Source organism: Canis lupus, chromosome 22, assembly GCF_011100685.1.
Source record: "Canis lupus familiaris isolate Mischka breed German Shepherd chromosome 22, alternate assembly UU_Cfam_GSD_1.0, whole genome shotgun sequence".
Lineage (NCBI taxonomy): Eukaryota > Metazoa > Chordata > Mammalia > Carnivora > Canidae > Canis > Canis lupus.
In genome coordinates, this window is record NC_049243.1 from 60314307 (window position 1) to 60327282 (window position 12976).

At 43.1% G+C, this 12976-nt stretch overlaps 1 protein-coding gene across 3 annotated transcripts in view; it reads right to left on the bottom strand.

The window, feature by feature from the left end:
• Positions 1-3317: 3317 nt before the first annotated feature.
• Positions 3318-12976, bottom strand: part of TUBGCP3 (tubulin gamma complex associated protein 3) — a 76763-nt gene continuing 67104 nt past the window's right edge. For 2 of the 3 annotated variants that reach the window (XM_038570078.1, XM_038570077.1), the window contains 3 exons: positions 10943-11083; positions 6781-6897; positions 3318-4444 (listed from right to left, as the gene is read on the bottom strand). In XM_038570078.1, coding sequence (XP_038426006.1) covers positions 4286-4444; positions 6781-6897; positions 10943-11083 — 417 coding nt within the window. In that variant the 3' untranslated portion in view covers positions 3318-4285. The remainder of the gene's footprint in view (positions 4445-6780; positions 6898-10942; positions 11084-12976) is intronic. The other variant, XM_038570079.1, reaches the window with a different exon arrangement.

A 12976-nucleotide genomic window follows, 5' to 3' on the forward strand; every position in this document is an offset into this window, starting at 1 on the left:
GAAACAATGTGAATGGCAATTGTAGGTGAATGTGTTTTCCTGTGCCACAGGAGGTAAAACTCTTAATTTTTTTTTCCAAATGGTTTGCCCAAAGCCGTTTACCCCAAAGCATCTGTTGAGTAATCAGTTCACATTATCTCTGAAGCGAACCTTCACAGACTCTAAGGACCCATGACAAACACCAGCTTTTGGATACTTTGTTCTAGTCCACTGATGTTTCTGTTGTGTCCTACCACTTCATACATAGTAGCATTTTCTTTTTTGATATATGATTTGACAAATTTCTGCGTCTTTTTCTATTCTTCTTTTTCAGAAACAAAAAAATGAGGGGAAAAAAAGGAAACTTCTTAGACATTCTGAACTGTACCTATATCCACAGTCAGAAGGAAATAAGAGAATCACGGACTAGTTAGGAATTAAGGACATAGAAAAGCACCCTACGAAAGCCTGTGATGTAACTCAAGTTAATGCAGAGAATGATTCCGTCAGAAGCACGAGAAAAAATTCCATTAGCATTCAATTCAGGAAAAAATAAACCAAACGAGGAAGAGGAAAAGCATTAAATACAGAACAGTAAATTACAAAAAAAGCAGAAAATGGCATCTATACATAGTAAAATGGTAATATCAAGAGATAATTCTTGAAAGACATAAGCTATAATTCCACTGGTAAAAGTGATCAGGAAGGAAAAAGAAAATACGAATATGTAATATTAGGAATGAAAGGGTTATAATTCAAATATAAGTATTTCAGGCATCAGTATAAAAATTAATGCCAACAAATTTGAAAGCCTAAATGAAAACATGATTTTCTAGAAAAAAAAAAAAAACGAGCTCGGAATTCAGAAATCTGAGTCTCATAAGCAAAGTAGAAAAGCAAATGGTTGTTCATAACCCACCCACCAAAGAGTGTCAGTGAGCCAGTATGGTTCAAACTGAGCAGAGTCACGGGAAGTGATCTTCCAAAATGCGGCCAGAGTGCAGGCCAGAGCGCACCTTCTAGGTGCCCTCTAGGCACCCTTCTTCCTACCACGTCCAAGTCCAATAGACCTGAGCGACTCAGCCTGAGTCACCAACATAGAACTGACCAATTCTGCTTTCACATTTGAGCTGCACTCACGTATTTCCACACACCTGTAAATACCACTATTTCTGAATTCTAAATTCCTACATGCCACTCTGCACCCCTTGTCCACTTAAATGCACATAACAGGGTGGTGCATCCTCTTGCTCACCGAGGCCCAGCCAGCTATGCTCAGCTTACACAAGTCTTCCAGGACGACTGGGGTAGGAGGCTCGTCTTCACTGCTTGTGGCCATAGCGTTCATACCAGCAATTCCCAGCCACAAGGAGTCATGCTCACCACAGGTCACTAAACCAACCACCAGCTCTGCTGCACACATGACCCCCAGATGCTATACTTTCTGGTAACACTCTTCATGTAGACTTTGTGCCTTGTGACTCCCATTGAGTATGACCATGGTTATTTGATAAAAGTGCTTTCTTCCTAGTAAGTGGGGTTTTCATGATGCCTGTACCATTGTCCTATGAAGCCATAGGACAAGGAGAATCACAATGCCACGAGTTCTGCTGGTGACATACATGTACACAAGAAGGAGAGATGACACCCTTCCCTCTTCAGTCAAGCCCATCAACCCAACAGGACTTGTGGGAGACAAGTTCTGTCTGGGGATGAACTGAGCCTGCAGCCACAGTACCTGACCTTCCTGGGCAGTTAAAGGCACCCTCACCGGCAGGAAAGCTAAGCTGGACCCAGGTGAGCTGCCCAGGGCAAAGGCTCCCCTCCACCAGGATCACAGAGCTCTCTTTATGAAGAAACTGCTAAGGGCCTGACCCAATGCAGTCATCTCTGATCTTTACAATCACCCTGGAAGGTTAGCACAATCATTCTCTGGATGAAGCAGCAGCCCTCCCAGGGCCACACCAGGATATAGGTCTCCAGAGACGACTCCCCACTGCCTGCTATGAGCTCTCTCACTTCACTCACCAAGTGGGAGCCCCGACTCATCACTGATGATGATGGCTCTGGGCCAGGCCTGCCCATTCATGCGATGCCTCCAGTGGGGTCTGGAATGAGTTCTCGCAGGGCCGTGTCAGTTGAGACAGTGTGCTCGGGCTCTGCTGCCCCCCCCCCCCCCCTCTCGAGGCACCCTCTCAGACAGTGCCTCCATAACTTGCAAACCATGCCTGAGTACTTGACAAGCTCCTGGGCTCTGACAGAGTCTCAGTCCCCAAATCTGGATCAGCATTTTTCAGAGTGGGTTCTACTGAGGACTAGAGGAGAAAGGCCTTTTAAAAAAAACAAAGACTCCAAGGTCAAAAATCTTCGGGACATCTCTCTGGGAAATACAGGTGGCCCCTGTTTTCAAAAGTCTGTGTCATATCACTCGGGCGTTACAAAAGACCTCCATCAGTACCCATTCCAAGAGGATTTCGCTTTATGAAGAGGCAGGAAGCACACGGAAGGCCCAGCACTGGATCTGCAGCAGTGGAGTGGCAGGGACGGTAGTTCCCACACCCTCTGGGGACATGCTAGCACCTCGGCAGCCAGTGCCCTCTGGGGACATGCTGGCACCTTGGCGCCCAGTGCCCTCCAGGGACACGCTGGCACCTCGGCGCCCAGTGCCCTCTGGGGACACGCTGGCACCTCGGCATCCCGTGCCCTCTAGGGACACACATCGCATCTCAGTGCCCAGCTGCCAGAGCCTTTATCCAGGCCTTCTCTTGATTTTGTGCCTCTGTTGGCAGCATGTGTCCTCAGGAAAGCCTAAGGAAGGTGACTTTGGGGTCTGGGAGCGTGCAAACACTCCTCTACGGGAGCCCATGGCAATGCTCCTTCACCTACTCCATTCGGGCATGCCAAAGTTTGCCTACAAGTGTCCACTTTGGGATGGTGGGGGAACCTGTACACAACACACCATCAGTTTTGGGAAACTTCCAGTAGAGATACTGCTTCAAATTTCCAATTTTACAGATTTTTAAACTAAAATTGGTACCATAAAAAGTTCTGGCCTTCACCACAGATTTCATCTTTGCAGAGCCAGCACCTGAACTGCTCCTCTGGTTTTAAAGGGCCTCGGACGGGAACCTCAGACAGCTAAAAAAGGGGGGTGGGGGGTACCCCTCTGGCCATGCCCTGAGGGCTGCCAGGTTTCATGCCAGTCCAAATGCCAGGTTTCATGGATGGCACAGCTCATGCACTGGCGTGACAAACTCCTGACAAACTGCCAGCCTGGCCTGCGAGCCTAGAGGGTGACCTCACTGTCTTCACAGAGTAGTCAAGGAAGAGCCAATACATCTGAAAGATAATTGCTTTTAATTCTATAAGTTTCACTTATGCAACACCATAAAGGCAGATTTATGTGACTTGATATGACATTTTTACAAAAAACAGTTTCCCCCACATCTGGTCAGTAGTATATAAATATTTACAATGAAAAAATAGGCAAGGAAAAAGGAAATCTTCATTATTCAAGTCAGTTTCTTTCCAATGCTTATCAGAATTTGAAAATAAAATAGTTCATTAACTTTGTAGTCATCCGTATTTACATATCACTTCAGCCAACAGATCAAGAAATGGAGGCTTGTGGGTCTTCTGTTCATGACCCCTATGTAGGCTCTACACTAATTTTAGAAGTTATCAGAAAGAGTAAATTAAATATAAAAATGTAAACTTTGAAAGAAGATAAACTTTGAAAGAAAGATAAACGTGTAAAGGTTCTTACACAGGTTAATATTTTACACACTACAAACCAAAATAAAATGCTCTATATATTTTCTTAGAAGGGACATTCTGTTTCAATTTAATTTGATTATATAACAAAAACTGCCTCTAAGGAGAATGTTAAAAAAATAGCAATGACATTACCATCTTAACTGATGAACATCCATTCGCTCTAATTTTCTCTAAAAGCAACTGTGATTTCTTAAAAAATGACAAATATAAATTATATCATGGAGAGCTTATGAAGCCTCAACAAAGTGTGGTATCTCTTAAATATGAGGACTTTAAAAAATAAATTTGAATAGTGCAAACCAGCCTATATTTAACTTAGTGATATTACAAATATATTCAACTTTCCAATGTATAAAAACATGACTTTGATTCTATCAGACGCCATGCCATTGAAAACACTGAAGTACTTGTGGGCAGGAACAGTAGGCGTCTGTAGCATGCCAGTGGCCTTGAGGATTTAAATGTGAATGTTTATGTCTCATAATGCAAGTAGTAGCATCCATAGATCCCTGTGAGGACACAGAAAGGTTCACGTGTGGGAGCCGCGCCGCCCTCGAGAGCCCAGAGACACTCGGAGCCTTGGCTCTCTGGCTTCGTAATGCTCATTGAAGTCCAACCTGAAGCTAAGAAACCGAAGACTTTCATCAGAGCTGGTTGTCAGCAACACCAGAAACTGCTGCACGATGCCCTAAGAACAAAAAAAGAGGAGTATCAACTTTAAAGGGGAGCTATCCACAGAACATAACAGCCCCCCGCCCCGTGCCACTGCAGCCTCATTTGGGGTGGTTTTTCCTCCCAGATCAACAATCTTGCAGGAACACCCCCACCACAGCAGGCATCCCAAGGAAGGAAAGCCACTCCGGGAACCCGAGTTTCACAGCCATGTTAGGAAGAGATACCCACATCCACAAATACAAATGCACTATCAATACATTTTATTTAAAAGAATTAACCAATAGATTTTTCCTTTTGCCCTAAGTTCTATATGAATAAGCAAAACAGCAAAGCTTCTGATGTTAAAGAAGCCTATTCTTTTCATTTTAAATTTAAAACCCAGTGTTACACACTCCCTCTTTCACCTGAGTTATGAAAGAGCACCGAATCGTGGAGCCCTCAAGGGAAAACAGAGGGTGAACATGAGAGACAAGGGATCATGACTGAAGTTTACTCAAACTTTCAAATAACAAAAACTGGCTGCTTCTCTGCAGGGCTGAGTTGCTTAGGAGCACAAACCCCATCCCTGCCAGGCTCCTGAGCCACAGCCAGCAGATGTGTGTCTGTCGGATGTAGGTGATGTGGGTCTCCACGCTTGCAGACCTGGGAAAGGCCCCCTGCAGAAGTCGCCACTGAAACACCAATCCCACCAGTCTTTTCAAACCCTAACAGCATCTCTGTCCCTCCCCAGTCCCTTCCCATGCTCCTGCAGATTCAGGAATGTCACACAAGGGAACTCACACCTGGGCAAGCACACAGTCGGAGGCCATGGACACCCCTTTGTCTTTCTGGGAGACCGAAAGCTTAGGATACAGTCCCTCTCCTGAGAATGCTACTACCAAAAGTATAGGCGGTGGCTTCTTGTCAGGAGCTGTGAGGGACACTTCTGTCCTTGGGTTGAGGATTCCAGGTGAGACTGCTCCTGAGCAGTGGGGCATGGCACTGCTAACACCCTGTTGTTTCAGGCACCAATAATTCAAAAGAGAACAGAAAAGGGCTTTTTCTGTTAAGCAAAAGAAATCCTAATAGCCATGATTTAGAAAGAAGGTTAAGATTATAATCTGAGTAAAACTGGGATTATACAGATTAAGATTACTTTTCAAAAACGTATGAAGTCTCCCAGGAAATGTGTAACCATTCCTATCTCTTTCAGAAATGAGCACAGCGACACACATTTTTAAGTTACAGATAACTGCGTTACAGATATACTACTATCTTCACCAACGGTTTGGAACTAACCATTTTATTTTTATTTTTTTTTTAATTTTTTATTTATTTATGATAGTCACAGAGAGAGAAATAGAGAGAGGCAGAGACATAGGCAGAGGGAGAAGCAGGCTCCATGCACAGGGGGCCCGATGTGGGATTCGATCCCGGGTCTCCAGGATTGCGCCCTGGGCCAAAGGCAGGCGCCAAACCGCTGCGCCACCCAGGGATCCCGGAACTAACCATTTTAAATAGAAATGTGAATTCAAGTGGTATAGGTATTTCATTATCCAAACACCCATCCGGTGAAGGTATTTTTGCACTGAGCATAACCTCATCTTTGCCACCATTTAGGAGACATATTTTCAACAAACGTGCCCTGGTCACTAATGTGAGAGGAAGCCCATCTGCAAAGGGACAAAGTCCTCCCCAGCTCACATTATGATGAAGACAGCTACAAAAGTATGAGGACCCTGGGAAGCAAACCAGATGCCTATGGAACACAGAGGTTGCTTCATTTTAAATCATGAACCACATGGAGACATTAGCACACAGAAACAGAATTTTTAAACATTTCAACGTCAATGCTTGTCTTTCTAATTAGTTACCAGCAACCAAATGTAAAACTTCTTCATAAAACCTTTTCACCTCTATCTCCATCACTAAAATCACACTGAGAAACAGATGGACTCAAACCAAACCACAACATAGAAATAAAAAGCTGAGCACACAGACTCTGTATATCCGCTTTTCTCACAGCCTCCTGGGTCTGTGGCCCTGAGTTAAGCACCTGCTGCCTCGTGCTCCCTGCACGGCAGTTCCCCGCACACCTATGCACTTCCCGTCTCACCTCAGGCTCCCACAGGGTTCTGGGGCTGCAGAGCTCAGCCCCTACAGGGTTCCCACTCACTGCTGACAACACCAAAACCACTCCAGGCCAGCACTCTTAGCCCAGGACCTCCACAAAGATCACAGCCAAAACTGGGCCCCACTGAGGGTGATGTGTGGACCAAAAGGACTCTGTGTCAATCACCTGACCGCAGTGCTCAATTGCAGAAAAAGAACAATATGACTGGGACACTGTTCTGTCACTCCAATGCGCACCTGGTAGAAATGTGTCAAAATCCGCAGCTGTGAGCACATTTTCGGTATAGATTCTCGAAATTCTTGAATCCTCTTATTCTCCTCCTCCTCCTCTGCTGCTGTCACTCCCCACCGGCCCTGAAGAATCAGAAGGACCAGGAAAGTAAAATCTGGGTACAAGAAGCTCCCAGGGTAGGACTGGGCTGGAAGGTGAAGGTAGGGAAATGTATGTTTTCTACACCCTTTGTGTTGCTAAACACCTTCACCATAATCTGTTGATGCCCAATTGCACTCTTGCTTACTTTTTCCAATCAGTAAGATACCTTGGAAATATTTTATATCAATACATATGAGCACCCAGAGAACTTGCTCCTTGTTTTTAGTAACTATAGGACTCCATTGCATAATTGTAACACTTGCAATAATTTGTCACAAAATAACCAGTCTTTAGTTACTGAAAGCAATGTCTTGTATCTTTCCATCATTGTGGACACAATCACAGACCTGGGAACCAGATAGTTCAAAGTCCTAGAGCCCATTAACCCTTCACTTTGGTGGGAAGGCTTCTGGCTATTTCTCCTAAGCATGGTGGATCTTTTTATTTTGGAAACAGATCCACTTCTATTTTTAAAAGATTGTTCTTAATGAATGGTGAGTCTAACTAAATGCTTTTCAGCTAGTCTATATAGGAATTAGAGTACGATTCTTGTCTTTTTATCAATGGGGTTATTCCGTTGTGATGATAAAACTTTAATTTCTTTTACTATTCTCTAGGTTACCTTCTGGGAGCTTTAGCATTTTAACTTCCATGTTCAGCCCATGTCATGGTGCTTGGCATGTGTGAGGCAGGGTTGAAATACAGCCACCCAGCACCACTTATCGATGTTCCATTCCCCACTGTTCCGTTAAGAACTAATGATCTCAATGTGTAGGGCTGTTTCTGGACGTTATTCTACTCCCCTGATTGTCCTTGCTTGAGCCAACACCATTCTTCTCACTGATGAAATTTTATTAAGTCTCGAGGATGTCTCGAGTTGAGTATATGTATACTCAACTATAAATGTATTCTTGTTCAAAACTCTCTTCACTGCATGCTACACCTTTCCACATAAATTTTAGAATTGTTTTCTACAAAAAATAAAAAAAATCATACCCACCAAAAAAAAAAAAAAAAACAAAAACTAAAACCCCAAAACTGTTGGGGATTAGAACTGGGATTGCACTGAATCAATCAGTTCTCCAATTCACAAACACTTGACTTCTCAAAACTGTACACTCTTTGACTTATCGAGGGGCTCATTACTATCTCTTGTGATGCAGTGATAAGCAAGCTTTCTTTGTAAGGGCCAGAGGATCACATACGTTGGGGTTTGTGGGCCACCTGGTCTATGTTGTTACTCAGGTCTACCACTAGAGCACACGAGCAACCACAGACAACACAGAAATCACTGGCATGGCTGCTCCAATAAAACTCCAACTACAGAAACACAGAGGGGGCCAGGCCGGGCCTGCAGACCCTTGGTTGTCAAGCCCTGTTTTATCGTTTTCTGTACAAAGATCTTCCATGTATATTTTTTATTACATTATAATGCTCTTTTAAAGATATTTCTTAAATTTATTTCATTTGTGGTTGATTAGAAATATAATTGATTTTTGTATACTGACCTTGTTTCCTGTTACTTTGATAAATTCATTTATTAACCCCAGCTAACTTATCTAAAGATTATTTTGGATTTTCTATGTCCACAACCATGACACCGAACCCTCTCACCAAAAAAAAAAAAAAAAAAAAAAAAAAAAAGACAGCCTGCTTACATGTTTGCACTTTGTATTCTTTTGTCTTGGTTTATAATGTTGATAGACCATCACTGTCACACTGAATGAAGAGCTGATGGTTCTGGGTCTCACTCCCAGGACTGCACCATTAAGCATGAGGTTTGGACTCAGATATTTCAAGCAAACCTTCTTTCAGATTTTCCTTAGAATCAAATGATCTCTATCTATTGAGATGATTGTGCAATTTTCTTCTTTAGATTGTAAATATGGTGAATTTCAATATTTTCATCAGAATGACACACAAACTTTGTACTTCTAGGACAAACAGAAACTTGTTTGTAGTGTCCTACCCTTTGATACATCATAACTTGGTGACACTGCCTTTGGGCTTCATGACACAGACCAGTACAGAGCAGGAAGCAAAAAGGCCAGACTTGTCTAAATGCTTTGTTTCATCAATTTGACCTTAGAACCAAATAACTATTTTACAAAATTAAATTCAATTTTGTTTTATAAGTTAAAAGCAAAAACAAAACCATTAATCTGTGTACTGAGCTGGGGGCATAACCTCATGGGAGTAATTATGTCAAGTGCATTACAACTTGGATCCTGATGTGTAAAACTAGCATGTGTCCTTCTCAGTAACTACTGTTGCTACCCTGCTGGGGTCAGTACCAGCATGTATGTGGAGACAGCTGTGTGCACATCTGTGTATGCTGGGGGGTTGGGGGGGCTATCAGATAGCAAGTAACAGTCTGCTGATGTTAGAAACCAGAATTTCCAATGTAGAAGATAAACAAAGAAAAGAAAGTCCCTTTAATCCTAAACTTGAATTGGAAATACCATTATGAACATGAGGGAACAGAGGAAAGGAAGCACAGAACCAGGGGGAGGTGGGTGGCCCACTAGGGACAGAAGCAGGAGGCAGGCTCCTCACAGAGCTCGCAGGGCACGGGGGCTCGGGGCGGAGTCCCTCTTGCACAGTCTCTTTAACACTGCAACAGTCTAAATGGTTGCTTTGTCAATCATTTTGCCCACTGAATTTAAATAATTTCTTACAGTTCCAGCTTTTAACTGTCCTACAGTATCCCAAAACACATCTGAATAAAACACACTGAATAATCATGACTCATTGTGTAGATCTGTTCTACTCTGGCACTGACAGTTTATAGTCTGGAGAGAGAAACATCAACTCCCATCACTGGCCGCCCTGCTATTATGAGGGTGAAACTCCCAAGGACTGATTTTTGTAGATTTTATATAGTTTAGTAATCCTCCAGAAGGGCAGATTCTTTGGGGCTGTGTGAAGCTCTGGAAATCACAGCAGTGACTAGGTTTTACTGAATGCTTCCCAAATGATAAGTAACTAACATATCCTACACATGTCTATGGGGTTTTCCTTAGGTCCACTCCCATTTTACAAAGAAGGAAACCTGTCTTAGGATAGTCAAGCCCCCCAAAGGCATAATGCTGGTGAGCATGGTTCGGATAGGGTCTTCGGCAGGCCTGGCACCTTGGCATGCCCACACAGAGGCCAGGCAGCATTTCAGGGTCACACACATACCCACTCTTGGTGAAAAATGGAGCAAGCCCTCCTTCTGTTTCCAAAAAACCCTGAGGAGACAGTATATACTCTAAGGGGGTTGAGAGCTTTCTAAGCTGAAAAGATCCTCACACAAATTTTAAGGGAACATTTAAAAACAAAACTAACCAAATTGTGTTATCTAAAAAAATCTGACACCTCCCTAGGGCGCTTGGGTGGCGCAATCAGCTAAGTGTCCGACTCTTGATTTTGGCTAAGGTCATGATCTCACGGTTTTGAGATTGAGCCCCACATTGGGCTCTGCACTGGTGGGCAGTCCGCTTGGATTCTATCTCCCTGTAACCCCAAAATAATAAATAAATAAAACCTTTTAAAAAATTGTCACCATCCCAAGAATAAGCACCTTGGGAAAGAAAAAATTACAGAGATGACACCAAATATAAGAAAGTCTATAATGAGCAACCTTGTTCAGTAAATCTTCATAACCCAAGGTCATAAAGGACATAATAATCCTTTACTAAGGTCACTGGAGGTCGCTGCAAGTGCACAGCTCTGGTTCCCACATGTCCATGTGTGTCCACCAGCTAGAGGTGACCAGGTATACAGAGCCAAAACCACTCCAAAGAGATAGCAGCGCCCATAGGCTATCAGGATTCTTGTGCACGCAGTCCTTATGCTCACAACGGGATGACAGTGAGGATGACCACTCTGCCTGGAACAGGGTCTCCTCAGGACTCTAAATGCAGGTGTGAACACAGTCTCCAGGAGCATTTCAGCAGGAAAATTATTTGTTGTATTTGTGATTGTAGTGGCAATGAACTCATTTATATTAAAACTATAAACCCACTGGTAGAAAAGCCATACCTCAATCTCATGCTGTTTCTTTTTCTCTTCAAACTGTAATCGTCTCTGTAGCTCTTCCAGGGCAGCTCTGTATATTGCATCCTGAGTGTTCTGAAGTTCAATGATTTGATCAAACACAGCTCTAAGTTGATTTAAAAGTGCCTGAGAACAGGAGACAAGGTTTTTTTCTTTTTATGATGAGAACTCCAACATGCTAATTACTAAGTTTTTCATAAAGACATTGGTAATTAGTAAGGAGAGAGTCTGTAAAACAAGTCATCGACTCACACTCCCCAAGTGCTCTTTGCCCATCTACTCTCGTTTACTGAGTGCCCTGTGGTATGTGCTGCACTAGGTCCTGCCCAGCTCGGGGCTCCACGCATGCTTCACAGCCCCTTGCACCCTCAGAGCAGGCTCACAAACCATGGTGCAGCCCCAGATCACACAGCTGGTGTCAAGCAGGGGTCTCAGGAGTGCAGTGACTCCAAGGTCAGAAAGGAATAGGAAAGCAAGTCCATCCTATTCACTTTTTGGTGCCAAATACACCAAGGCCAGACACAGACAATATGAGAAAGGAGATTCTTAATCAAATAAAAAAAAAAAAAAATTCAGCACAGTTCTTCAAAAAACAGTTCACAGCAGGAAAGGATGGTTTAACAATGGAAACACATCACTGTCACTGACTCACTGTCCACATGTGCTGCACAGTGCCATACCTGAGCATCAGTCATCGTTTAGTTTTTTCTCCCAGCATGGCATAGAAAGAGGGCAACAGAAAGAGATCTATACAAAAATCACTTATGTAAATCAAAACACATCCATTCAAAACACCAGATATATATCCGAGGAGGACTAGCAAACAAACACAAGTGCACCAACGGTAGCGATAGGGCTAAGACAAAGCCGCAAACACAAGGGGTCTTTCATGGATGACAATAGTGCACCACAACTGAAGGGGAGGGTTACAGACTTAGAATTGAACAAGAAGGCTTTGGTCCTGAGGTAGAAACTCCCAGTCATTATTTTACTTTTTCTTTAATCCCTGCCCTAGTTTCTGTTTCTTGTCCCAGACATCTACCATTGAGATTCTTTTTGATTCTCACATCATTTTTCTGAGAGTTCTCGGCTCTATCCTCTGCCAGCTTAGATTTAAAAAAAAAAAAACCCATTTTAAAAGATAATTTTAAAATCACAGAAAAAAAAGTCACATGTTAAAACTTAACAGCCTCTCATGATTTATATAAACTATCTAAATACACTAGAACTACAAAGACCCTCCTTAATTTGATAAAGATCCTATGAGATCTGCAGGCAAACATCATAGTGAATGGTGAAAGAATAAAACATCTCTTTAATATCGGGGACAAGATAAAGAGTCCTACCCATGCTCCTCAGGGACCCAGCTAACACCTCAAAGCAAGGAAAAGCAGAAAGCAGACCCTCTGGAAAGAAAGAAACAAAACTGGTTTTCCTTGTAAAAATAAAATCTAAGCAGATCTAGAAACTCTTGGGATTTAAAAAAAAAAAATGGATAAAAGATAAAAGTAATGAAACAAATAGCAGGCCTCCAGACCAGCCAAATACCATAAATGTAGTAATAACCTACAAAAGATCTGCAAGATGTTATGGGAGAAAGATGACATGACTTTATTGAGAAGCACAAGTGAGATGGAGTAGCAGGAGGGGTGCCAAGTTCACAGACATGAAGCAGCAAGGAAGCTGAGCTGGTGCGAACGAGCACCCTGGCTCATCGCTGGTGGGCAGGTGCCAGGGCCAGTGAGGATGTGTGCAAGGCCATTCCCATTTTCCTGCCCAGGGTCAAACATGTCCCTTCAAAGGGTCGGTACCACACGTGCACAAACCCCACTCACTTGTGGCTGCTGCTGCTGAGGGTCAGATGTCCTGGGACTCCCGGTGAACACTGGGTTCCCCACAAGGCTGCTTTTTCTTTTGGAGGGGTCTTACTTGATAAGGCAAAAGTAAACCAAAGATGGAGATGGGCCAATTTTTTTTGTTTTTAATAAAGATTTATTTTCTCCAATTTGTTTCTTTATT